The following is a 27,737-nucleotide window of genomic DNA, read 5'->3' on the forward strand; positions in this document are numbered from 1 at the left end:
TCTTTCCCAGAGTTCCTATCTCTGCCCGGAAGTCCCACCAATCCTCTCCTGTCTAGCTTGGTCATTCAGCTCTTTATTAAACAAAGCAGTGAGGATGGAGAGTGATAACTCCATGTATCGTACAAAAAGATTATCCCAACATTTCCCCCTTTTACAAATCCAGTAAAGTGCTCTTTCTCTAACATCAATAAACTATATACAATAAAAACAATTATCAGGTAAGAATTACATTCCCAATGTCCAGGCCATTTGTATTTAACAACTTTGGAGAAAGTACTCCATTATCTATCCTAGCTTGATGAATCCAAAGTTTTGTACCTAAATCACTTTCTGTCATAACTTGTATTACTAGGGATAAATATGCATTTAGACCTAGAAACACCTGAGCACATTTTCAAGCATACTGTACCTGTTCATTGGTTTTCTCTGCCTGAACCTGGCTTTCTGCAGCCGGCAGCCTTTCTCTAACAGTGTAAGCCAAGCCTTAAAGGGCCAGGCCACCCACATGACACCCCAACAGGAAGGTGTGGTTGAAAGCAGCAAGCAGCCACAAGCCTGCCAGGGAGACTGTGGTTTTGAAACTTCTTTTCAGCTTTCTCAGGAGGGTGACTGCAGTGACAAGGGAGCAAAAGGCAGCCCAGGCTAGCCCAGTGGTGAGGGGTACTGCTAAAGGCTCAGCCTGGGGCAGCACTGCTATGAACTCAGAGCAGAGATTTCTCTGGCCAAAGACAACTGTCACAATGGCTACTGGGGTCACAGGTGTTTGCAGAGAAAGGGAGAGTTTGGGTTTGAGACAAGGTCTCATGTCGCTCAATCTGCCTTGATCCTCCTTCCTGCAGCACCAAAGTGCTGGGATTCCAGGCGTTCATCAACACCATCAGTGTTATGAGAGACTGAAGACTGAACCCAAGGTTTCACGAATGCCAGCAAGCACTCTACCCACTGAGCTGAATCCACAACCCCTTATTTTGTTTTTATAAGACAGAGTTTTGCTGTGTACCCCAAGTTGTCTTCAAACTCTCTCCAGTGTGAGTCTCCCAAGTGTTGGGAATCTGCAGTTGGTTTAAATCCAGAGGACAAGTTGTAAGTGTCAATAGATACAGGTACAGGGGAAGACTGGTATCAAACTTTTGGGAGGAAAATTTAAGCACATATGCTTAAGATAGTTAATCTTCATTGCCACTTGCCTGGCTTTGAAATCACCTAGGAGAATACCCTAGGTGCATCGCTAGGGTGTGTACAGGGAAGTTTGAATGAGGATGTTGGCAGTTCTAAAAACTCTAGGCTGAGGTCTATATTCTGTCATACTCATAGACTGGCACTGCCCCAGTTGTCATCAGAGAGCCGTTATCCAGTAACTGGTGGAAACAGATGCAGAGACCCACAGCCAAGCATTGGTCCCAGCTTGGAGAATCTTGAAGAAGAGAGGGAGGAAGGATTGTCCCAGGCAGGAGGGACAGGGACATCACAAGGGAATCCCCAGAAACAGCTAACCTGGGCCCATAAGAGCTCACAGAGTCTGGACCAACAGCAGGGAGCCTGCATGGGACCGACCTAGGCTTTCTACATATATGTAACAGTCATGTAGCTTGGTCTACTTGTGCGACTCATAGCAGTGGGAGTAGGAGCTATTTGCTGACTTTTGCAAAACTATTCCTCATACTTGGTTATCTTGCCCATCCTTAATACAAGGAGAGGCTTTGTTGCTATCTACAGGAGGCCTGCCCCTTTCTGAACAGAGGAGGAGTGGATTGGGGGGTGGAAATAGAACCGAGATGGGGGAAGAGAATGGGAGGAGAGGAGGGAGGGGGAACTGTGGTTAGGATGTAAAATAAATATTTTTTTTTGAAAAAGATGCTGATTGAAGGTAAGACTAAGAACACACTGCCATCTATCGGCTGAAGCCACCTCAGAACATCCACCTCAAGATTTGAGCCTGACAGGTAATAGGAGTTTTAAAGAATCTGCAGCCAGGACATTAAACTGCTACAGAAAAGGGTCTTGATCTAGGACGGTCTCACTGCTTATTAGAAGGACAACAAGATCTGAAGGTGTGACACCACACACGCCCAGTCACAAGGCAGGCAGAAGAGCTGACCCCGCCCTGCTGACTGGTCCCCACCTCATCCCCATACGCCCATCTGTGCACCTTAGGTCCGTCCCCATGCCTGCTGGGAGCACCATATGGCCCAGGCATACACCCACAGCTCTCAAGTCTCCATCCTCTGGTCAGAGGTCACAGACTAGCATCTGAGGTTCTGCACGGACTAACAGGCATGTTCTGGTTTGCCCACAATAATTCAAGGGAAATTTGTTGTCTGTGTAAGTTCCACTGTGGATGCTCTGTCCTTGGTCCAGAACCCATCCCTTGGTGGCTCCATTTCTCCCTGAGCTCTAGGAAATGTCACACATCTTCCACTGAAATGTGTTAGACTGGCTTTTAACAAAAACAAAAACAATGCTGAGAAGATGGAGAGTTTAACAAACACTGTTGAAACATTTGGATATCCACACCCTAGAAAACTAACTGCTCTCCCCAATGCAGAACAAGAAATCCCAAGTAAATCATGATGGGGGAGATTAAATGTTAAATAAAAAGCTACAAAACTCAGGCCTTTTGGCTACCAGCCTAGCCAAAAAGCAGTGAGCTCTGGTGTAGGGAGAGCCCCTGCCTCAGGGGAATAAGGTGGAGAGTGATATAGTGAGACAGCTCACATCCTCCTATGACCTCTGCACGCTCATGTGAGTACACACACACACACACACACACACACACACACACACACACACACACACGAGTTGGGGAGGAGTAAATAAATATAGTAAATAGATGCTTTTAAACTTTATAAAAGTTGGAACAAATAAAAGGCAATTATTGATTTTTTTATAGACAATACAAAACATAATCTTTAAAAGAAAATTTGAAGAATTGTGTGTCATCAAAGCTTTAAATGTGTAGTCAGGGAGATGGATAAAGTGCTTGTCATGTAGTCATGGGGACCTGAACTCATAAAATCTACATAAAACCTGGGGAGTGGCACACATCTGTAACTTCAGCACATAAGTGGGGGAAACAGAGCCAGGGGACTCCCAATGTGGACTTTTCAGCAACATTTCTTTCCTTTTTAAAGTTTTATTTATTATACATGTATGAGTTTTCTTCCTGCAGGTATGTATGTGCAAATGCAGTGCCCACAGAGGCCAGAAGGAGGCGATGGATCCTTTGAGCTGGGTTCTGAGATAACCAGGATGGCTACTAAGAGCTGAACTTAGCTCCTCTGCAAGAGCAGCCACTTCTCCTAACCATTGAGCCATTTCTCTAGCTCAGATGGGCTTTTCTTTTTAGAAACTGTCCAAAGGTGTGCACAGAAGAGGACCCGACCATTGTATACAGACCTGCTGACATCCGCAAGAGTGACATGACATCAAGACTTGAGACTAAAGCTCTAGCAATGAAACAGCAGTGGACCTGTGCAGAGCTGAGAAATTAGACAAACCACACAAACCAGAGAAGCCAGGAAAAAAACCCAAACATATTCAGAATCAGTGTCTTCCTCAAAGTGGCCGGCATTGCTGGGCACTGGGAAGATGTGAGCAGAGTTAAATTAATTGAAAGGACAAAAATTGATTATTAGTCCAGCCTTCATGGAAAAAAATCAATAAATAGCAGAAATGGTGGTTCACACCTTTAATCTCAGCACTTAGGAGGCAAAGGCAGTAAGGTATCTGTGAGTTCCAGGCTAGGCTAGCCTGGTCTACATAGAGGATTCCAGGCCATCTTGAGTTACATAGCTAGGTCTTGTCTGTAAAACATCAGTTAAAAATTGGTCAAGAGCCGGGCGGCAGTGGAGGCACACACCTTTAATCCCAGCACTCAGGAGGCAGAGCCAGGTGGATCTCTGTGAGTTCGAGGCCAGCCTCGAACAGAGCAAGATCCAGGACAGGTACCAAAAACTACACGGAGAAACCCTGTCTGGAAAAACAAACAAACAAAAATTGGTTGAGGACTTACTTATTCATAAAAGGAAAAAAAATTAAATCCTTTAAAAGGACGGGGAGGATAGCTTAGTAGTTGAAGATGCTGTGTGAGCCTAGGGCCCTAAATCCAGTTCTCAGAATCATGTGGAAGTGGAAGGAGAGACCTGATTCCACAAACATGTTCACTGACTGCCAAATGTGTGCAGTGACATGCACATGTGTGCACACACACCACAAACATACTAAATAGTAATAAATAAAAATGTAAGGTATAAAAATAAAAATGTTTACAAGAAATAGGAAAACAATTAATTTTCAGGATATCTCTGTTCTTTAGTTCTGTTGTTGTTTCTATTCGTCCCTCGTACCTCCTCTTCTTGTTTTTCAAATTCTCTGAGGTTTTTGTTTGTTTAAAAATTCCCTTATTTGTTTTTATGTGCATGGATGTCTGTGCCTCTGTGCATGTCTTTGCACCATGACAGTGCTCACAGAGGCCAGGGAAGGGTGTTGGATCCTCTGGAGTTGTAGACAGTTGTGAGCTGCCATACGGGTGCTGGGTATCAAACCTGGGTCCTCTGGAAGTGCAGCCAGTGCTCCTAACTGCTGAGCCATCTCGCCAGGCCCTGCTTGTTTTTGGAGACAGAGTCTTATGGAGCCCAAGCTGAACTGGAACTGACAATGTAGCTGAGGATGACTGAACCCCAGAACTCAGGCCTGTACCTCCCAAGTGCTGGGATTACAGACATGTGCTTGGCTTGGTATTCATAATTTCTTAAATGAGAGGAAAAAGTATAATTAGTAGACTAATTTGGTTTATTATAATTAAAAGCCATTTATCAAAAGATATTAAAAAAAAAGGTGACTGGGGCGGTAGGTCAGTCAATGAAATGTTTGCTGTGTGAACATAAGGACTTGAATTGGATCTGCGGAACCCACATAGAAAGCAGGCCTTCAGGACACATGCTTATGACCAAGTCATCCATCTGTGTTCTGTTTCATCAAAAACACAGGATGGGGGAGGGTGGGAAGAGGAGGAGGAGGGAAGGAGGTAGAAAAAAAGGATAAGGATGCTCTAAAGAGTTTAACCGCAGAGGAAAACGATGTAATAGTGTGCTAACACAGCCAGCCAGAGCAACACAAACAAGATGCACATCACAGTGTCAACACATCAGTGTGCATGGACCTCCAAGACACAACAATGTCGAATGATAAAACCAAAGACTGAGAAATGAGGCCTGTGAACTGGGCATGGTAGCACATGCCTATAATCCCAGAACTCTGGAGGCTGAGGCAGGAGAATGAGGAGCTGGAAACTAGCCTGGGCTACACAGTGAGACCCTGCTAATTAAAGAAAGGGAAGAAAGAAGGAAAGAAAGAAGGAGAAAGAGAGAGATATACAGACAGACAGACACACAGACACACAGATAAATAAATAGTTAGACAGAGGAAGAGGGCTGGGTGCATCTCTGTGACAAAGCGCTTGTTCTGCATGTCAGGTTTGGATTTACTCCTGAACACTGAGGGAAAGAGTGGACACTGGTACAGGCAGCTGGTGCGGGTGGGTGGATCTCTGTGAGTTGAAGGCCAGCTTGGTCTACATAGCGAGTTCTAGACCAGGGCTCCATAGTGAGACCCTGTCTCTAGAAAAGAAAGTATAACTCTGTCTATATAAAAACCCCAAGCAGAGACACTAAACAATACACCCTGGGCAACCCCATGTGCATGTATGTGACAAAACCTTAAGGCCTGCAGAAAAAAAACATGTTGAGGTTGTCACCGAGGAGGGTAGAAAGCAGGAATGTGACATCAGAGAGGATGGTCAGTATGGACCACATTCTATTACTGCACCTGCAGGAGCGCACAGTGCCAAGTGTCTTTCCGTGTGAGGTGTATCTATTTATTGGACATGTTGTCAAACTGCCCTCTAAATATCTATGTCCATAAACTCCTGATTAGCGCTATCCTCAGCCTGGGTTGGAGAAGCTTTCCTCTGCTGTGGTCTCAGTGCTGAGAAAATGTGACAATTGAGTGCTCAGCCAAAACGGGACATCTATATCAAACCCTACCCTATGCCACCCCAAGGCACCTCCTCACTACCAGAAGGTACCTCCATGATACCCCACGCAACCCCATTCTATCCCAAGGCTCAGGGACATTATGGAAGGAAGAAGGAAATGAACGCATTCAAGAGCCAGAGGTGAGGAGGAGAGTGCTGTGAGATGCTGGGATCTGGCTGAGGCATGGTCACTGCACTCATGACACTGTGGCTATGGTCACCTGTCCAAGACCAAGACAGTAAGATCGGTTAGCATTCTAGGAAGAGAAAGAAGAATGGTAGGAGGTAATAGACCATGAAGGGGAGGAGGAACACATGAGGGAGTGGGAGGGAGGGGTTGGAGGTGGATATGAGAGAGAGATGTTGTACATGTGTGAATTTATCACAGCATAAGTAAAGATATTCTATTAAAATATGTATGTGTATGTATTTATTGGGCACATTCTTTTATGCTTTTGACACAGCAAAAAGAGTCTTGTAAAATCTGAGAGTATTCTCAGAATCACAGATTTATTTGTTGTCCTCTGCCACCAGAAGAGCTGTGTCCAGGGACATGAACAGAGCTTTGATGTCAACAGACCTCACTGATTCTCCTAATGGGACAATGCTGCTTCTCCCCAGAGCACCTCTGAGGCCTGTTCACCCAGAGGACCGCACTGAGCATGCTCAGGAGCAGGGGCACCTCCAGAAAGACCAGGAGCTGGAAGTAGATGCTGCTCAGCACTGGCCTGTGGGGACAAGGTCACAATAAGCTCTATGTCCAGAAGGTAGTGATGGTGTCCTACACTGTGTTCTTATCTCTTTACCCAGGTGTGTGTCCCAGGTGCTCTTTTCAGGGACAAGGACAAGGAACCCTGCCTGATTGAACAGTGTGACTGATAGCCCAAGAATTAGCCTGGAACTGTGAATCTGGCTCAGTCTCTCCGTGGACCTCCACTCCTAAGGCCTCTATCCAGGCAGGCACTACCTCCTTCACCCAGACCCCAACTCTCTTCTAAACTCAGTTCTCCTATTTCCTCCTGGTGGCTCTTATTTGTTATTGATTTATTTGTTTGTTTGTTTAGTAGTTGGTTTTTTTTTGTGGTGCGGGCAGGGTCTCTCTTTTATGTAGCCCAGGTTGTCCTAGATCTCACTATGTACACCAGGATGGCCTTCAACTCACAGAGATCCACCTGCCTTTATCTCCCAAGTACTGGTGTTAAAGGCTTGTGCAACCACAATCCAGTGACTGTATTTATTTTCATTAGTTAATTAATTAATTTACTGTTGTGAGTGTGTGTGTGTTTGTGTGTGTGTCTGTGTGTGTTCATGTGTGTGTATCCAGGTGCACATGTGTGTATGAATGTGCAGCCCAGAGGATAATCTTGGATGTCATTCCTTAGGAATCATCACCTTGTTATATTTGTTTTGAGACAGGTTCCACTTTGCAGCTCTGGCTAGAATGAAATTTGCTGTGTACTCTAGACTGGCCTTAAACTCACAGATACTGGCCTGCCTTTGCTTCCCAAGTGCTGGATTAAAGGCATGAGTCACCACACCTGATCCATCTATCTTCTTATCTGACATTATCTCACATTGGCCTGGAGCTTGCCAAGTAGTCTAGGCTGGCTGCCCAGTGAGTCTCCATCTCTATAGCTCAGGTAATTCAACTGTATGCCACCATGGCCAACATGTGGGTGCTGAGGCTCGAACTCAGATCCTTTACCAGCAAAGCCATCTCTTCAGGCTCTGGGTGTGTTTATGTAGTAACCTCTTGACAGGAAACTAACTCCATCTCAGCAGGTATGGGTGTCATTGCTGTGCCCCAATCTGTAGATGAGCAACTGTTGCTCACAAGACACTCCCCCAGGTCAGTGTGGGACTGGAAGATGCAAGAGACGCCCAAGGAGGGAGATCCAAACCCTTCTATCTCCACCCTCTCAGCATTACCCCCACCCACAGTCCAGAGCCCTCAGGGTCCTCACCGGGGTTGTAGGCTGGGACCAGGAGTTGTGTCCTCTGTGGTCACGCTGGGCTGAGTGTGCACTGGTGAGGACGTGGGGGATCCCAGGGTATTTGCTCTGTTCTCGGGGCTAGAGCCTGTGACAGGAGCAAAGGATGGAAACACAGACTGTCCCAGTGACCTCCACTCCATGTCCTCCCCACTGAAACCTCTGCAGCTCTGCTGCACACGGGTCCCTAGGGACACGGAGGACCGCTGTGTGACAGCCTACAAGGCCCAATATCCACACTGTGTCCTGATCAGGGCTTCCCTGCCCAGGCCTTCCCATGGTGCATTGGGGCTGGTTGGCCCTTTCAAACTTGAGGCCAGGCTTCCTGCAGAGGAGAGTTAAGTGTCAGTGACAAGATACTTGATGCCAGGTCGCTTCCGGCCTCAGTGACACTTTTGCCTCCTTGTCTTCCATCCTTCTGGGGACAGATACAGAGTGGTGGGACTCTGTCTGCCTGGACCAGTCATCCCCACACTGTCACCCAGACAGGCAACTGGACAGTCTTCTGAGGAATAGAGAGATGGAAAGTTCTAGAAAAAGAGATGCTTGGAGGACCCTGCAGAAAGTGGCCTCTGCTGAGGGGAACTAGAGACACCAGTGGGATTTGGTTCCACACTCCTCACTATAAACCAACAGAGGATGTTGGAGAGAAGCTTTTATGAGGGGGCAACAAAATTGAGAACCAGAACAGGAAGCTGGTGTGGGGATGGGAGCCTGTAATCCCAGTGCCAGTGAGGCAGTTAGGAAGATCAGTCATTCAAGATGAATCTCAACTACACACTACAGTTTTTGGCTACACAAAAACTGGGCTACACAAGACCCTCTCTCAGAATAGAAAAATACCGGGAACAACAGAGCAGTTCATTGCCTTCAGCCCCTGTCACCACCCGGCCCTTAAAGGGAGGCACTAATTCAGGTTCTATAAACAAGGGAGGCTCCATTAGGGGAGAATGACTGCAGACATGGAGAACATTGGGACCAGAGGAGCTGAGAGTCTGTCTTCCATTCAGCTTCACCCTCTGCCTGCGAAGGGGCACTTTTGGGGGATTCTCTGAGTTTCTTCCTGCAGTAAATGGTTCCTGGGAAAGGAGGATGTAGGGGAACTTGGAGGTGTTGAATGGATTCCTCAGGGATCAAGTACCCCAAAATGCAATCTACCCTTCTTCTTGTGTCCCTAGTTCCACTCAGAAGCCCCAGAACCACTGTGATGAGGCTGGCACCTCGGGACCTCCATGGAAGGGAAGTGTCCACTTGGGCCCAGGCCAGAGCAGCATTTGAGAGAGGGGAGAAGATGTGCTGGGTTCTGTTTCCACATGGAGTTGGGGACAGGACCAAGTGAGACCTGGGAGAGAGGACTTGTCTGCTATCAGGACAGGAAGTCACAAAGAGCCTGTGGTTCAGGGAGTGTCTCTAGGTCTGAGACTGTCAGGTGGGACACACAGAGAGTCTCCTACAGGGGCTGCTGAGAGAGCTCGGTGGGGAAAGTCTCTGCTTGCCAAGCCTGAAGACCTGAGTTTGAGCCCCAGGACCACACTGTGGAGGGAGAACTAAGTGCCAGTTCTCTGATTGACACACACCAGGGCTAGTCCAAGTAACTAACTAGATAGATAGATAGATAGATAGATAGATAGATAGATAGATAGATAGATAGATAGATAGATGTGATAGAAAGTGAGTTTCTAAAGAAGTCAGGTTTCACATTGGGACTGTGTGTACATGCACACACATGTATTGGTGTACATACACTATCACACATACCAACCATGCTCTCACAAAGGCACACGTGGACTCACACTCCCTGTGGCCTGAGTCACTGATTCACCAAGCTCACCATGCTATTGTATCTGCTTCCTTCTTTCATGAGGGAATGACTGACCTGGACTCAGGGTGCCCTGACATGAAGAGGGCTTACCTGGGACCGCGGACACCACAACCTTGAAGAAGTCATCCATCCCCAAGGAGGGATGGATCTCCCTCAAGGAGTCATCAAAAAGCAGTATATCCACTCCACCTATACAGGTGCCATCATCTTCCAGGGTGAGGTTCTCCAAGGTCACTGTGAAGATGAGGGTGGCTGGATGGTCCCTGATGGATACTCGGCCATTTCTAGCTTCTTTTGAGGCTCTAGTGCTGACAATCTCTTCACATAGTGGTAGTGAAACTCTGCACCAGTATTTGTCGTTAGTCTTGTGTTCCTCCTTGTACTGACACTGCACACTCAGGGACTCCCCCACTGTGCCTGTCATGATGCTGGGCCACATGAAGGGAGACAGCCTGGAAAACACAAGCCCCAATTCTGCACCCTCACAGCTGGATGGGGGTCAGGACTCCCTTGGTCAGCTCTTAGAGAACTTTTGGTCTGGAGGAAGCATCGAGAAAGAAGACAGGCCTTGTTAGACCCAGGAGTCGGGACTGAGGTGAGCACCTACGTTGTCCTGAAGAAGGGGCGGGCAGGGGGCTTGTGCCTAAAGAAGGATGAGACCAGGAGGAAACAACCTGTGTGTGTGTGTGTGTGTGTGTGTGTGAGAGAGAGAGAGAGAGAGAGAGAGAGAGAGAGAGAGAGAGAGAGAGAGAGAGAGAGAGAACAAAGAGAGGGAATGAGGGAGTCTTTACCTATGTACATATCATGTGTATGTCTCTGTGGGTGTGCCATGTTTATATGCAGGAGTCAGTGCTTGTGTGTATGTTTGGTATGCACACACACATGCATGCAAATACATGTGTGTACACAATAGAGATTGTGTGGTGTTATGACAATGTCTGTCTCAGCTAACCCTCTCAGCAGGTCCTGACTGTCTCAGGTGTGGTAGTCATGACTGTACTCTGCACTGATTCCTGACAGCACCTGTGAGGTGACATTGGCCACTCCTGCCCACCCCCACACCTTGTCTTCACTCTGGGCCCATCTTCCTCTGCTGGCTGCTCTCTCCCACCTCCCATCCCCCATCCTGCACTCTCACTTACTCCAGGAGTTCCCCTTTCAGAGCTGTAGTCCCCACCCCACCCCCTCCCCCTGCTCACCTGGGACCTGCAAGAGGAGCAGAGCTGAAGGCAGCCACATTCCCATCACTCCTGGGGTCATTTCTTCAGCTCTGATGTCTCCTGCCCACACCAAGCCCAAGAGGAGAGGGGCAGTGTCCTTCTAGAAAGTCCAGAGTTCACATGCCCAGTTCTCCTTTCTGTTCTCTGCTTCCTGCTCCCCTGAGAGGCTCCAGATGAACTGGTACAGGAAGTGCTCTGAAGAAGGTCCAGGACTCAGAGGCGCAGGTTCCTATCACTCCCAGTGAGAGACACATCCCTGGCCATGGATTGAGGATGTCACCTGTCCCCCAGCCTTCAGCTAAGGGCTTCACAACCTTCCCACCTATGGCCAGCCTTTGAGAGCCTCTCCATTTTTGGTCATGCTGTCCATCCTCTGTGATAAGCCACTTCCTGAGCTGACTTGAGATCTGTCCATCTTATCTTGCTCCATCTCCGAGAGGAGAGGAACCACCTCCTTCACTCTTGTGAATCCCACACCATATGTGCCTGTGTTGCTCACAGTGAAACCCACTTGAGTTCATTGTGAGTGGGAGGTTCATGGCACAATTCTGATGAATGCTTAGCTAGTCTCCTCTTTGTATCTTGGGTCTTGTTAACCCCCCAGGTGGTGAACATGGATGGTAAACACATTGTCACGTCTTGTATTTCTCTTCTCATTTATTCCCCATGGGGACTTGTGCAGTGCTGGGACAGAGCAGAATGAAGGTATTGGGGGCCTTCTGGAGAGCCTGCTCCAAGGCCACCTCCAGGGTAATGCAAGAGAATCCACTAAGTTGGCATGGGTTAGACTGTTTCTATCTGAGAGTATTTAGAAATAAGTTTTAATCATCTCTTAGTGGTGAAATAAGGAAACACACATGCTCTCTGATGTTAACTTTCTCTTTTACTTAATCTTAATAACCAATTAATGGCCTCTGACTCTTCCTGTCTCCACACAGCTACACATCTCCACACTGCTGCATACAGCTGCAGATCTTTACAGACATTCATCTTTTCACATGGCTACACAATTTCTTTGACATACATTTCTCTTCTACATCTCTTTTCTAGGAAGCTTCATCTTCCTTCTCTGCACACAGCCACAGCTAAGCATCATTTACACAGCCCTCTCTTCACACAGCACATTATACACAGCTCCTCCAAGTAGCAGCAGCTCTTCCACACATCTCTCTCTCTCTCTCTCTCTCTCTCTCTCTCTCTCTCTCTCTCTCTCTCTCTCTCTCTCTCTCTCTCTCTCACACACACACACACACACACACACACACACACACACACACTCACACACACAGTTCCACATGATTTCTTCACTCTTTACTCAATCACTCTCTCACTCTTTCACCCACTTATTTCCTTACACGTCATGCTTCTTCATCTCTCACTCAGCACACACACACACACACACACACACACACACACACACACACACACACACTGCAGCAGCTCTCACATAGCTCTACACAGCTTTCTCTCTTCACACCGATGCTGCTGCTCCCTCTCGGCCAAACTCTGGACAATTAAGTCACATTTTCAGCGTGCTACCACCCGTTCTCAACACACAAGATAAGCCACTTCGTTTCTCCTAGGCTGGTAATGGCACATTGACCCACGCACGTAGCTCTAAGTTGGTGAGGGGCCAAGACATGAAACATAGGCTGAACCTTTACCTGTCAGGGTACTGTATGCACCAGCAGCAGAGAGGGAATTATTGCAAGGATTGAGTCTTGATGGAAACAGCCTGGCCTTGATTCAGCAATGAACAACATCTGGGAATTAGTCTGTGTACATTCTGAAGGGGCAGCTTAGTCTGCTTTGGACTAGTTCTAAGGTCTTTGCAAGATATGTAAAAGGTTGTTTTTGAGACTGAGAATACTGTTACTTTCTTATGTCAGTAATGAAGAATATTCTGGTAATATTTATGTTCATCAGAATTAAACTGCTTAAACAGAAATCTACAGCTAAGTAATGATGTTCTATTAAAATGTGTATGTATATGTATTTATTGGACACATTCTTTTATGTGTTTGACACATCACAAAGAGTCTTCTAAAAAAAATCTCAGAGTATTCTCAGAATCACAGATTTATTTGTTGTCCTCTGTCACCAGAAGAGCTGTGTCCAGGGACATGAACAGAGCTTTGATGTCAACAGACCTCACTGATTCTCATAATCAGGACAATGATGCTTCTCCCCAGAGCACCTCTGAGGCCTGTTCACCCAGAGGACCGCACTGAGCATGCTCAGGAGCAGGGGCACCTCCAGAAAGACCAGGAGCTTGAAGTAGATGCTGCTCAGCAGGGACCTGTGGGGACAAGGACACAATAAGCTCCCTTCCCTGAAGGTGGTGATGATGCCCTGCACTGTGTGTTGGTCTCTTTGCCCAGGTATGTGTCCAAGATGTTCTTTTCAGGGACAAGGACAAGGAACCCTGGCTGATTGAGCTGTGTGACTGAGCCAAAGAATTAGCCTGGAACTGTGGGTCTGGCTCAGTCTCTCCGTGGACCTCCACTCCTAAGGCCTCTATCCAGGCAGGGGCTGCCTCCTGCACCCAGGCCCCAATTCTCTTCTAAAATTAGTTCCCCTATTTCCTCCTGGTGGCTCTTATTTTTTATTTTGTTATTTTGCTATTAACTTATGTTCTTTTGGAGTGAGGGGCACAGGGTTTGTCTATTATGTAGCCCAGGCTGTCCTGGAACTCACTATGTTGACCAGGATGGCCTTGAACTCACAGAGATCTACATTTCTCTACCTTCCAATTACTGAGGTTAAATGCTTGTGCCACTACAGACCAGTGGCTGTATTTATTTTCATTAAGTAATTATGAATTAAATAAAATTAATTAATTTGTTGGTGTGTTTTTATGTGTGTGTGTGTTCATGTGTGTGTATGTAGGTGCACATGTGTGTGCATGAATATAAACACGAGAGGATACCCTTGGGTGTGATTCCTCAAGAATCATCATCTTGTTATGTTGATGTTGGGACAGGTCTTTCTGCGACTCTGGCTAGAATGAAATTTGTTATGAAGTCCAGGCTGATTTTCAGCTCATAGAGTGGCCTGCCTTTGCCTCCCAAGTGCTGGATTAAAGGTATGAGACACCACACCTGATCCATCTATATTGTTATATGACAGGATCTCACATTGGCTTGGAGCTTGTCAAGTAGGCTAGCCTGGCTGCCCAGTGAATCTCAGGGATCCTCCTGTCTCCACCTCCACAGCTCAGGTAATTAGAGTGTATGCCTCCATGCCTGACATGTGGGTGATGAGGCTCAAACTCAGAACCTTTACCAGCACAGCTGTCTCCCCAGACTCGGGAGTGTTTGTGTTGTAACCTCTTGACAGGAAACTAACTCCATCTCAGCAGGTCTGGGTCTGGGTGTCATTGCTGTGCCCCAATCTGTAGATGAGCAACTGTTGTTCACAAGACACTCCCCCAGGTCAGTGTGGGACTGGAAGACGAAGGAGACACCCAAGGAGGGAGATCCAAACCATTCTACCTCCACCCTCTCAGCATTACCCCCACCCACAATCCAGAGCCCTCAGGGTCCTCATCGAGGCTGTAGGCTGGGACCAGGAGTTGTGTCCTCTGTGGTCACGCTGGGCTGAGTGTGCACTGGTGAGGATGTGGGCGACCCCAGGGTATGTGCTCTGTTCTCGGGGCTGGAGCCTGTGACAGGAGCAAAGGATGGAAACACAGACTGTCCCAGTGACCTCCACTCCATGTCCTCCCCACTGAAACCTCTGCAGCTCTGCTGCACACGGGTCCCTAGGGACACGGTGGACCGCTGTGTGACAGCCTACAAGCCCCATGGCCCCACCAAGTCCTGGTCGGGGCTTCCCTCCCCAGGCCTTCCCATGGTGCATTGGGGCTGATTGGTACTTTCAAACTAGAGGCCAGTCTTCCTGCAGAGGAGAGTTTAAGTGTCAGTGACAAGACGCTTGGTGCCAGGTCCCTTCCTGCCTCAGTGACACCTTTTGCCTCCTTGTCTTCCATCCTTCTGGGGACAGACACAGAGTGGTGGGACTCTGTTTGCCTGGTCCCCTCATTCCTACCCTGTCACCCAGACAGGCCACTGGACAGTCTTCTCTGAGGAACAGACAGATGGAAATTTCTAGAAAGCCAGATGCTTGAAGGATCTTGTGGAGAGTGGCCTCTGCTGAGGGGAACTAGAGACACCAGTGGGATTTGGTTCCACACTCCTCACTATGAATCCACAGGGGCTATTGGAAGGAAGCTTTTATGAGGGGAAAACAAAACTGAGAATCAAAACAGGATGCTGGCTGTCGTGATAAGAGCCTTTAATCCCAGTGCCAGTGAGGCAATTAGGAAGATCAGTCATTCAAGGTGAATCTCTACTACACAGCGAGTTTGTGGCCAGCCTGGGCTACTCAAGACCCTCTCTCTGAATAGAAAAATGCTGGGAACAACAGAGCAGTTCATTGCCTTCAGCCCCTGTCACCACCCGGCCCTTAAAGGGAGGCACTAATTCAGGTTCTATAAACAAGGGAGGCTCCATTAGGGGAGAATGACTGCAGACATGGAGAACATTGGGACCAGAGGAGCTGAGAGGCTGTCTTCATCCAGCTTCACTCTCTGCCTGCGAAGGGGCACTTTCAGGGGATTCTCTGAGATTCTTCCTGCAGTAAATGATTCCTGGGAAAGGGGAATGTAGGGGAACTTGGACAGGTTGAATGGATTTCTCAGGAATCCAGAAGCCCGATATATAATCTACACTTCTTGTTCCTCTGGTTCCTCTCAGAAGTCCCAGAAGCACTGTGATGAGGCTGGCACCTTGGGACGTCCAGGGAAGGGAAGTGTCCACTCAGTTTCAGGCCAGGGCATCCTCTGAAGGAGGGAAGCAGATACTCTGGGTTCTGTTCCCACTTGAGATGGAGACAGGAACAAATGAGACCTGGGAGGGAGGACTTGTCTGCTATCAGGACAGGAAGTCACAAAGAGCCACTGATCCATGGCTTGTCTCTGGGCCTCAGACTGTCACATGGGACACACAGAGAATCTCGAACATTGGTTGATGAGACAGCTCGGTGGGGACCCTGCTTGTCAAACCTGATGACCTGAGTTAGAGCCCCAAGACCCCACTGTGGAGGGAGAACTAAGTGTGAATTCTCTGACTGACACACCAAGGCTAGTCCAACTAACTAACTAACTAACTAACTAACTAACAAACAAACAAACAAACAAATAAATAAATAAATAAATAAATAAATAAATGTATATAATAAGAAGAGAGTTTCTAAGGACTCAAGTTCCCCATTGTGCCTGTGTGTACACGCACACACAGATATTGGTTTACATACACTATCACACATACCACACATGCTCTCAGAATGGTAGAAGTGGACTCACATCCCCTGTGGCCTGAGTCACTGATTTACCAAGCTCACCATGCGATTGTATCTGGCTTCCTTCCTTCATGAGGGAATGACGGACCTGGACTCAGGGTGCCCAGACATAAAGGGTGCTTACCTGGGACCACGGACACTACAACCTTGAGGAAGTCATCCACCCCCAAGGTGGGATTGGTTTCCCAGAAGGAGCCATTGATAAATGGCACATCCACCGCACACTTGTAGGTGCCTGCATCCTCCAGGGTGAGGTTCTCCAAGGTCACTGTGAAGGTGAGGTTGGCTGGACGGTCCCTGATGGAAACTCGGCCTTTCCTAGCTTCTTTTGAGGCTCTGGTCCCAACAATCTCTTTACATGGTGGTAGCAGTGATGCTCTGCACCAGTATTTCCAATTATTCTTGTATATCTCCTCGTAATGACACTGCACACTCAGGGACTCCCCCACTGTGCCTGTCACCTTGCTGGGGCCACGCAGAGGGACACAGCCTGAAAAATACAAGCCCCAATTCTGAACCCTCACAGCTGGATGGGGGTCAGGCCTCCCTTAGTCATCTCTTAAAGAGCTGTCTGGTCTGAAGAAAGCATCAAGGGCTGGGGAGATGGCTCAGAGGATAAGAACACTGGTTGATCTTCCAGAGGTCCTGAGTTCAATTCCCAGCACCCACATGGTGGCTCACAACCATCTGTAATGAGATCTGGCTCCCTCTTCTAATCTGCAGGGATACATGCAAACAGAACACTGTATACATAATAAGTAAATAAATCTGAAAGAAAGAAAAGAAAGAAAGAAAGAAAGAAAGAAAGAAAGAAAGAAAGAAAGAAAGAAAGGAAGGAAGGAAGGAAGGAAGGAAGGAAGGAAGGAAGGAAGGAAGGAAGGAAGGAAGAAAGAAAGAAAGAAAGAAAGAAAGAAAGAAAGAAAGAAAGAAAGAAAGAAAGAAAGAAAGAAAGAAAGAAAGAAAGAATCAAGAAAGGAGACAGGCTTTGTTAGACCCAAATTCAGGACTGAGGTGAGCACCTGTGTTGTCCTGAAGAGGGGGCAGAGAGGGGGCTTGTCCCTGGAGAAAGGAAGGGCCCAGGAGGAAACAACACCTGTGTGTGTGTGTGTGTGTGTGTGTTTGTGTGTGTGTGTGTGTGTGTGTGTGAGAGAGAGAGAGAGAGAGAGAGAGAGAGAGAGAGAGAGAGAGAGAGAGAGCATGTGTGAAAGAGAGAGAGAGACAGACAGACAGAGACAGAGAGCTGGTGGGGGAAATTCTTTACATATGTATATATGTGTGTGTATGTCTCTGTGGGTGTAACAGGTATCTGTGCAGGAATCAGTGCTTATATAGATTTGGTATGCAAATACATGTGTGTAACCAATAGAAATTGTGTGGTGTTATGACAATGTCTGTCTCAGCTAACCCTCTCAGCAGGTCCTGACTGTCTCAGGTGTGGTAGTCATGACTGTACTCTGCACTGATTCCTGACAGCACCTGTGAGGTGATGCTGGCCACTCCTGCCCACCCCCACTCCTTGTCTTCACTCTGGGCCCATCTTCCTCTGCTGGCTGCTCTCTCCCACCTCCCATCCCCCTGTCCTGCCCTCTCACTTACTCCAGGAGTTCCCCTTTCAGAGCTGTAACCCCACACACACCCCCATCCCCGTGCTCACCTGGGACCTGCAAGAGGAGCAGAGCTGAAGGCAGCCACACTCCCATCACTCCTGGGGTCATTTCTTCAGCTCTGATGTCTCCTGCCCACACCAAGCCCAAGAGGAGGAGGGGCAGTGTTCTTCTAGAAAGCCCAGTGTTCACATGTCAGGTTCTCCTTTCTGTCCTCTGCTTCCTGGTCCCCAGGGAGGCTCCAGATGAACTGGTACAGGAAGTGCTCTGAAGAAGGTCCAGGACTCAGGGGCGCAGGTTCCCATCACTCCCAGTGAGAGACACATCCCTGGCCATGGATTGAGGATGTCACCTGTCCCCCAGCCTTCAGCTAAGGGCTTCACAACCTTCCCACCTATGGCCAGCCTTTAAGAGCATTTCCTTTTTTGTTCATGCTGTTCATCCTCTGTGATAAGCCACTTCCTGAGTTGACTTGAGATCTGTCCATCTTATCTTGCTCCATCTCTGTGAGGAGAGGAACCACCTCCTTCACTCTTGTGAATCCCACACCATATGTGCATTGTTGCTCCAGTGAAACCCTCTTGAGTTCATTGTGAGTGGGAGATTCATGGGACAATTCTGATGGATGCTTGGCCAGTCTCCTCTTTGTATCTTGGGTCTTGTTAACCCCCCAGGTGGTGAACATGGATGGTAAACACATTGTCACATCTTGTATTCCTCTTCTCATTTATTCCCCATGGGGACTTGTGCAGTGCTGGGACAGAGCAGAATGAAGGTATTGGGGGCCTTTTGGAGAGCCTGCTCCAAGGCCACCTCCAGGGTAATGCAAGAGAATCCACTAAGGGAGCAAGGGCTAGACTTTTTCTGTCTGAGTGTATTTAGAAATAAGTTTTAATCATCTCTTAGTGGTGAAATAAGGAAACACACATGCTTTCTGATGTTAACTTTCTCTTTTACTTTATCTTAATAACAAATTAATGGCCTCTGACTCTTCCTGTCTCCACACAGCTACACATCTACACACTGCTGCACACAGCTGCATATCTTCACAGACATACATCTTTTCACATGGCTACACAATTTCTCTGACATACATTTCTCTTCTCCATCTCTTTTCTAGGCAGCTTCATCTTCCTGTCTCCACACAGCCACAGCTAAGCATCATCTAAACAGCCCTCTCTCCACACAGCACCTTACACAGCTCCTAGACACAGCTCCTCCAAGTAGCAGCAGCTCTTCCACACAGCTCTCTCTCTCTCTCTCTCTCTCTCTCTCTCTCTCTCTCTCTCTCTCTCTCTCTCTCTCTCTCTCTGTGTGTGTGTGTGTGTGTGTCTCTCTCTCTGTCTCTCTGTCTGTCTGTCTGTCTGTCTCTCTGTCTGTCTGTCTCTCTCTGTCTCTCTGTCTGTCTGTCTCTATCTCTGTCTCTGTCTCTGTCTCTGTCTCTCTCTCTCTCACACACACACACACACACACACTTCTACATGATTTCTTCACACTTTATTCACTCTTAAACTTGTTCAGGTCCTCACACTTCTCTCATGCTTCTTTGTCTCCATCTCTCAACACACACACACACACACACATACACACACACACACACACACACACACACACACACACACACACACCCATTCTGCAGCAGCTCTCACATAGCTCTACACAGCCGTCTCTCTTCACACCGATGCTGCTGCTCCCTCTGGGCCAAACTCTGGGCAATTATAAGTCACATTTTCAGCGTGCTACCCATTCTCAAAACACAAGATAAGCCACTTAGTTTCTCCTAGGCTGGTAATGGCACATTGACCCACACACGTAGCTCTAAGTTGGTGAGGGTCCCAGACATGAAACATAGGCTGAAACTTGAGCTGTCAGGGTACTGTATGCACCAGCAGCAGAGAGGAAACTACTGATGGAAACAGCCTGGCCTTGATTCAGCAATGAACAACATCTGGGAATTAGTCTGTGTACATTCTGAAGGGGCAGATTAGTCTGCTTTGGACTAGTTCTAAGGTCTTTGCAAGATATGTTAAAGGTTGTTTTTGAGACTGAGAATACTGTTACTTTCCTATGTCAGTAAGGAAGAATATTCTGGTAATATTTATGTTCATCAGAATTAAACTGCTTAAACAGAAATCCACAGCTAAGTAATAATGTTCTATTAAAATATGTATGTATATGTATTTATTGGGCACATTCTTTTATGTGTTTGACACATCACAAAGAGTATTCTAAAAAAAAAAATCTCAGAGTATTCTCAGGAACACAGATTTATTTGTTGTCTTCTGCCACTGGAAGTGCTGTGTCCAGGGACATGAACAGAGCTTTGATGTCAGCAGACTTCACTGATTCTCATAATCAGGACAATGCTGCTTCTCCCCAGAGCACCCCTGAGGCCTGTTCACCCAGAGGACAGCACTGAGCATGCTCAGGAGCAGGGGCACCTCCAGAAAGACCAGGAGCTTGAAGTAGATGCTGCTCAGCAGGGACCTGTGGGGACAAGGACACAATAAGCTCCCTTCCCAGAAGGTGGTGACAATGACCTGCATTGTGTGTTGGTCTCTTTGCCCCGGTGTGTGTCCAAGATGCTCTTTTCAGGGACAAGGACAAGGAACCCTGGCTGATTGAGCTATGTGACTGAGCCAAAGAAGTAGCCTGGAACTGTGAATCTGGCTCAGTCTCTCCGTGGACCTCCACTCCTAAGTCCTCTATGCAGGCAGGGGCTGCCTCCTGCACCCAGGCCCCAACTCTCTTCTAAAATTAGTTCCCCTATTACCTCCTGGTAGCTCTTATTTGTTATTTTGTTGTTTTGCTATTAACTTATGTTCTTTTGGGGTGAGGGGCACAGGGTTTCTCTATTATGTAGCCCAGGCTGTCCTGGAACTCACTATGTTGACCAGGATGGCCTTGAACTCACAGAGATCCACATTTCTCTACCTTCCAATTACTGAGGTTAAATGCTTGTGCCACAACAGACCAGTGGCTGTATTTATTTTCATTAAGTAATTATGAATTAAATAAAATTAATTAATTTGCTGGTGTGTGTGTGTGTGTGTGTGTTCATGTGTGTGTATGTAGGTGCACATGTGTGTGCATGAATATAAACACGAGAGGATACCCTTGGGTGTGATTCCTCAAGAATCATCATCTTGTTATGTTGATGTTGGGACAGGTCTTTCTGCGACTCTGGCTAGAATGAAATTTGTTATGAAGTCCAGGCTGATTTTCAGCTCATAGAGTGGCCTGCCTTTGCCTCCCAAGTGCTGGATTAAAGGTATGAGACACCACACCTGATCCATCTATATTGTTATATGACAGGATCTCACATTGGCTTGGAGCTTGTCAAGTAGGCTAGGCTGGTTGCCCAGTGAATCTCAGGGATCCTCCTGTCTCCACCTCCACAGCTCAGGTAATTAGAGTGTATGCCTCCATGCCTGACATGTGGGTGATGAGGCTCAAACTCAGATCCTTCACCAGCAGAGCTGTCTCCCCAGATTCTGGTTGTGTTTGTGTTGTAACCTCTTGACAGGAAACTAACTCTGTCTCAGCAGGTCTGGGTCTGGGTGTCACTGTTGTGTCCCAATCTGTAGATGAGCAACTGTTGCTCACAAGACACTCCCCCAGGACAGTGTGGGATTGGAAGGTGCAGTAGATGCCCAAGTAGTGAGATCCAAACCATTCTACCTCCACCCTCTCAGCATTCCCCACCCACAATCCAGAGCCCTCAGGGTCCTCACCGGGGTTGTAGGCTGGAACCAGGAGTTGTGTCCTCTGTGGTCACGCTGGGCTGAGTGTGCACTGGAGAGGATGTGGGCGACCCCAGGTTATTTGCTCTGTTCTCGGGGCTAGAGCCTGTGACTGGAGCAAAGGATGGAAACACAGACTGTCCCAGTGACCTCCACTCCATGTCCTCCCCACTGAAACCTCTGCAGCTCTGCTGCACACGGGTCCCTAGGGACACGGTGGACCGCTGTGTGACAGCCTACAAGCCCCATGGCCCCACCAAGTCCTGGTCAGGGCTTGCCTCCCCAGGCCTTCCCATGGTGCACTGGGGCTGGTTGGCACTTTCAAACTTGAGGCCAGTCTTCCTGCAGAGGAGAGTTTAAGTGTCAGTGACAAGACACTTGGTGCCAGGTCCCTTCCGGCCTCAGTGACACCTTTTGCCTCCTTGTCTTCCATCCTTCTGGGGACAGACACAGAGTGGTGGGACTCTGTCTGCCTGGCCCAGTCATTCCCACACTGTCACCCAGAAAGGCCACTGGACACTCTTCTCTGAGGAATGGCCATGTGGGAAGTTCTAGATAGAGAGATGCTTGAAGGACCCTGTGGAGAGTCGCCTCTGCTGAGGGGAACTAGAGACACCAGTGGGATTTGGTTCTACACTCCTCACTATGAACCCACAGACAATGTTGGAGGGAAGCTTTTATGAGGGGGAAACCACAATTGAGAACCAGAACAGGAAGCTGGGTGTGGGGATGGGAGCCGGTAATCCCAGTGCTGGAGAGGCAGAGTCAGGAAGTTAAGTCATTCCAGTTGAATTCCTACCACACAGTGAGTTTGTGGCCAGCCTGGGCTACACAAGACCCTCTCTCTGAATAGAAAAATGCTGGGAACAACAGAGCAGTTCATCGCCTTCAGCCCCCGCCCCACCGGGCCATTGAAGAGATGCACTAAGTCGGTTCTATAAACAATGAAGGCTCCTTTAGGGGAGAATGACTGCAGACATGGAGAACATTGGGACCAGAGGAGCTGAGAGACTGTCTTCCATCCAGCTTCACCCTCTGCTGGGAAGGGGCACTTTTGGGGGATTCTCTGAGTTTCTTCCTGCAGTAAATGGTTCCTGGGAAAGGGGAATGTAGGGGGACTTGGACGGATTGAATGGATTTCTCAGGAATCAAGAACCCCGATATGTAATCTACACTTCCTGTGTCTCTGGTTCTTTTCAAAAGCCCCAGAAGCACTGTGATGAGGCTGGCACCTTGGGACCTCCATGGAAGGGAAGTGTCCACTCAGTTTCAGCCCAGGGCATCCTCTGAAGGAGGGGAGTAGATAGGCTGGGTTCTGTTCCCACATGAGAGGGGGAGAGGACCAAGTGAGACCTGGGAGAGAGGACTTGTCTGCTATCAGGACAGGAAGTCACAAAGAGCCACTGATCCATGGCTTGTCTCTGAGCCTCAGACTGTCACAAGGGACACTCTGAGAATCTCCAACATTGGTTGATGAGACAGCTCGGTGGGGAAAGACCCTGCTTGTCAAACCTGATGACCTGTGTTAGAGCCCCAGTACCCCACTGTGGAGGGAGAACTAAGTGTGAGTTCTCTGACTGGCACACACCAGGGCTAGTCCAACTAAATAAATAAATAAATAAATAAATAAATAAATAAATAAATAAATAAATAAATAAATAAATAAATAAGTAAATGTATGTAATAAAAAGAGAGTTTCTAAGAACTCAGGTTCCCCATTGTGCCTGTGTGTACATGCACACACAGATATTGGTGTACTTTTGCTATCACATATACCACACACGCTCTCAGAATGGCACATGTGGACTCACACCCCCTGTGGCCTGAGTCACTGATTTACCAAGCTCACCATGCGATTGTATCTGCCTTCCTTCCCTCATGAGGGAATGACTGGCCTGTTTTCAGGGAGCTTACCTGGGACTACAGACACCACAACTTTGAAGAATTCATCGATCCACAAGGTGGATTCAATTTCCCAGAGGGAGTAATTGATAAATGGCACATCCACCGCACACTTGTAGGTGCCTGCATCCTCCAGGGTGAGGTTCTCCAAGGTCACTGTGAAGGTGAGGATGCCTGGATGGTCCCTGATGGACACTCGGCCTTTCCCAACTTCTTTTGAGGCTCTGGTCCTGACAATCTCTTTACATGGTAGCATAGTCACTCTGCACCAGTATTTCTCATTATTCTTGTGTTCCTCCTTGTACTGACACCGCACACTCAGGGACTCCCCCACAGTGCCTGTCACCTTGCTGGGGCCACGCAGAGGGACACAGCCTGGAAAACACAAGCCCCAATTCTGCACCCTCACAGTTGGATGGGGGTCAGGCCTCCCTTAGTCATCTCTTAAAGAGGTGTCTGGTCTGAAGAAAGCATCAAAGGCTGGAGAGATGGCTCAGAGGATAAGAACACTGGCTGTTCTTCCTGAGGTCCTGAGTTCAATTCCCAGCACCCACATGGTGGCTCACAGCAATCTGTAATGAGATCTGGCTCCCTCTTCTGGCCTGCAGGGATACTTGCAAACAGAACAGTGTATACATAATAAGTAAATAAATCTTTAAAAAAAAAGAAAAAGAAAAAGAAAAGAAAGAAAGAAAGAAAAAGAAAGAAAGAAAGAAAGAAAGAAAGAAAGAAAGAAAGAAAGAAAGAAAGAAAGAAAGAAAGAAAGAAAGAAAGAAAGAATCAAGAAAGGAGACAGGCTTTGTTAGACCCAAAGTCAGGACTGAGGTGAGCACCTGTGTTGTCCTGAAGAGGGGGCGGAGAGGGGGCTTGTCCCTGGAGAAAGGAAGGGCCCAGGAGGAAACAACGTGTGTGTGTGTGTGTGTGTGTGTGTGTGTGAGAGAGAGAGAGAGAGAGAGAGAGAGAGAGAGAGAGAGAGAGAGAGAGAGAGATGGACGGACGGACAGACAGACAGAGACAGATAAATGGACAGAGACAGAGAGCTGGTGGGAGGGAGTCTTTACATATGTATGTGTGTGTATGTCTCTGTGGGTGTAACATGTATCTTTGCAGGAATCAGTGCTTATACACCTTTGGTGTGCAAATACATGTGTATACCCAATAAAGATTGTGTGGTGTTATGGCAATACCTGTCTCAGCTAACCCTCTCAGCAGGTCCTGACTGTCTCAGGTGTGGTAGTCATGACTGTACTGTGCACTGATTCCTGACAGCACCTGTGAGGTGACACTGGTCACTCCTGCGCCCCCCCCCCCATCACTCCTTGTCTTCACTCTGGGCCCATCTTCCTCTGCTGGCTGCTCTCTCCCACCTCCCATCCCCCATCCTGCCCTCTCACTTACTCCAGGAGTTCCCCTTTCAGAGCTGTAACCCCACACCCCCCCATCCCCGTGCTCACCTGGGACCTGCAAGAGGAGCAGAGCTGAAGGCAGCCACATTCCCATCACTCCTGGGGTCATTTCTTCTGCTCTGATGTCTCCTGCCCACACCAAGCCCAAGAGGAGAGGGGCAGTGTTTTCTTAGAACGTCCAGTGTTCACATGCCGAGTTCTCCTTTCTGTCCTCTGCTTCCTGGTCACCGGAAAGGCTCCAGATGAACTGGTACAGGAAGTGCTCTGAAGATGGTCCAGGCCTTGGGGCACTGGTTCCTGTCAATCCAGTTAGGGACACAGCCACAGCCACTGCCATGGATTAAGATGCCACTTGTCCCTTAGCCTTCAGCTAAGTGCTTTACAACCTTCCCACTCCTGGCAGAGACCTGGAAAGTATTTCCTTTTTTGTTCAGGCTGCTCCACCCTCTGTGACATGCCACTTCCTGAGTGGACCTGATGGCTGTCAATCTTTTCTTGCTCCTTCCCTGTGAGCACAGAGGAACCATCTCCTTCCAAAATTCAGCTTAGCCTTCCATAGCATGCTCTTAATCCATGGGGTCTCTGCCACTATTTCTGGCTTCACACAGCTGGTTCAGCAAACAATGTGATCCTTATACTTTAATCAGTTTATGTTGATACTGAGTCCCCACAAAGGGTACAGACTTGTAGGTCACAGCTCTCTCTCCTCTTCCATCTTATTCTGTTTGTTTGTTTGTTTGTTTGTTTGTGGCAGATCTCTAGCTCAATCTGGCTCTATACAACTAAGGATGACGTAGAATTGATCCTCCTGCTTCTAATTCCTGAATCTAGGTTATTATAGGTGTGATCTACCACATGCCATTTATGCTGTGCTCAGGATTTAACCCAGGGCTTCATGCATCCTAGGCAAGCACTCTACCAACTGAAATATGTGTCAGACCTCGTTTATTTGAGACAGTATTTCACATTGGAACCCAGGATGGGCTGGAATGCCCTATTTTAAGCTGAACTTGAACTCACCGAAATCCTCCATTCCTTGAGTGCAGAAAAATTATGGGCATCAGCCACTCTACCTGACCACTCTGTCTTCGTATGTCATGGCCCCGTATCTAGATATGGGCCTGTTGTCATTATTTTGGGTAGGTATTGGGTGTTGGGAGGGAGAATGAAGAAAAACCTCAGGTCTCTCCTTTCTGACAACTCAGTTCCTAATGTTGGAGGTCCATTTCCCTCTCATGTTGGGGAAGAAGGCAAGAGAATGCTTCCTGGAGGCCAGTGATGCACCTAACCATAGAGGCATCTGCAACTCTCTGATATATGTCGGTATCTAGAGGCTGTGATGACATTTAGGGGGACATTGGTACTTGCTCTTCATTGGCCTGGGGCTCTCCTCTGGACAATCAAATGTATTCCATTCGTTTCCAATCCCTATTAACAGACAATGCAGAAATTTTCTCATTGTAACTTTCTCTAGTTCTTGCCTCTCACATATACATCTTCAGGGTGTCTGTCTGAATTTTGTCTGTGTCCTTTGTTTCTTTATGCTCAACTCAATATCAGCTCAACAAGAACAAATAATCTGCTTTGTGTATTCACTTGGGGACTCCAATGCCATAGTCTATGCTTGGTATCTGTCCTAGTCACTACTCTACTGCTGTGAAGAGACACCATGACCAGAACTCATATTAGAGAAAGCTTGTCATTGGAGGCTTGCTTACAGTTTCAGAGGCTTAGTCCATTATTATCATGGCAGGGAGCATGGTGGCAGGCATGGGAGACAAGGTTGTGGAGACATAACTGAGAGCTACACCCTCATTTTCAGAGAGAGAGAGAGAGAGAGAGAGAGAGAGAGAGAGAGAGAGAGAGAGAGCTCTGCTGAGCAATGGCTAATGGAGATGAGGGAATGTGTTCTGATTCCGGTCTGTCCTATAGCAGGCCTCGGACCTGTGATATCTCCCCAGCACAGGGCTTGATTCATAGCACAGCAAACGACTTATAACTGAGCTTAGTGAACACATCAGTTCTTACACTCTGGCCCAGACTTGAGGAGTGTGGTAACAGGGAGTCACATTCAAGGTGGAGTCACAGAACCTCCTCTGTGGCAAATCAGTGTACCAACAAAACACACAGCCACATTCCCTTGGTGCTGAAGACTTGAGTGAGGACTAGGGGCTCAGAAGTATCGGTGACGGCCACAGCTGAGCCGCCAGCCGTACCTCATGGTGATGTTGAGTCACTCTGCAAGAGCTGCGTTAGTTAGATAAGTGTGGACAGACAAGGAACTTGCACACACAAGAAAAACTTAGAGTTGTATAGAAATTTGTAAACACAATGTTGTAACAGGAAGTTCTATGTAGGATCTGGATTCCTTCCTGTGGCCCTCTTGTGGCCACTTAGAAGGCCCAAGACCACTTCAAGGAGTGTGGTGTCTCAGGGACCCCCACTGGCTGGAGAGATGGCTCAGGGGGTAAAGTGCTCATTCTGCACAGGTGATGACTAGAGTTCAGATCCCCAGAAACCATGTCAAGCTGGACACTGGAACACGCATCTGGACTCTCAGGGGTCACTGTCACATGCATCTGGACTCTCAGGGGACACTGTAACATGCATCTGGACTCTCAGGGGTCACGGTAACACGCATCTGGACTCTCAGG

General features: G+C 47.8%; 1 protein-coding gene and 2 pseudogenes across 3 annotated transcripts; all 3 read right to left on the minus strand.

Annotated features, from left to right (window-relative positions):
- Positions 1 to 6,525: 6,525 nt before the first annotated feature.
- On the minus strand, positions 6,526 to 12,163 carry LOC102920928 (CMRF-35-like molecule 4; annotated as a pseudogene). The gene is made up of 5 exons (XR_013042015.1): positions 11,047 to 12,163; positions 9,862 to 10,299; positions 9,480 to 9,558; positions 7,999 to 8,243; positions 6,526 to 6,762 (listed from the first exon to the last, which is right to left on the minus strand). The product of XR_013042015.1 is annotated as a CMRF-35-like molecule 4 (transcript).
- Positions 12,164 to 13,277: 1,114 nt separating this feature from the next.
- On the minus strand, positions 13,278 to 18,815 carry LOC143267093 (CMRF-35-like molecule 4; annotated as a pseudogene). Its single transcript, XR_013042016.1, has 3 exons — positions 18,083 to 18,815; positions 16,553 to 16,918; positions 13,278 to 13,366 (listed from the first exon to the last, which is right to left on the minus strand). The product of XR_013042016.1 is annotated as a CMRF-35-like molecule 4 (transcript).
- Positions 18,816 to 20,015: 1,200 nt separating this feature from the next.
- On the minus strand, positions 20,016 to 27,472 carry LOC143267037 (CMRF-35-like molecule 4). Its single transcript, XM_076543704.1, has 4 exons — positions 25,132 to 27,472; positions 23,690 to 24,052; positions 21,767 to 21,887; positions 20,016 to 20,519 (listed from the first exon to the last, which is right to left on the minus strand). The coding sequence occupies exons 1-4, from the start codon at positions 25,190 to 25,192 to the stop codon at positions 20,372 to 20,374; spliced, it is 693 nt and encodes a 230-aa protein (XP_076399819.1). The 5' UTR covers positions 25,193 to 27,472; the 3' UTR covers positions 20,016 to 20,371.
- Positions 27,473 to 27,737: the final 265 nt, after the last annotated feature.

The sequence above is a fragment of the Peromyscus maniculatus genome, chromosome 8, assembly GCF_049852395.1.
Source record: "Peromyscus maniculatus bairdii isolate BWxNUB_F1_BW_parent chromosome 8, HU_Pman_BW_mat_3.1, whole genome shotgun sequence".
Lineage (NCBI taxonomy): Eukaryota > Metazoa > Chordata > Mammalia > Rodentia > Cricetidae > Peromyscus > Peromyscus maniculatus.

Excerpts from the sequence above, each read along its gene's own strand:
- LOC143267037 (XM_076543704.1), bottom strand. The coding sequence starts at position 25,192 with ATGACCCCAGGAGTGATGGGAATGTGGCTGCCTTCAGCTCTGCTCCTC. Across the intron at positions 24,053-25,131 it reads GCTCCTCTTGCAGGTCCCAG|GCTGTGTCCCTCTGCGTGGC; the intron begins GTGAGCACGGGG and ends TGTGTTTTCCAG. Across the intron at positions 21,888-23,689 it reads TGTGGTGTCTGTAGTCCCAG|TCACAGGCTCTAGCCCCGAG; the intron begins GTAAGCTCCCTG and ends CCTTTGCTCCAG.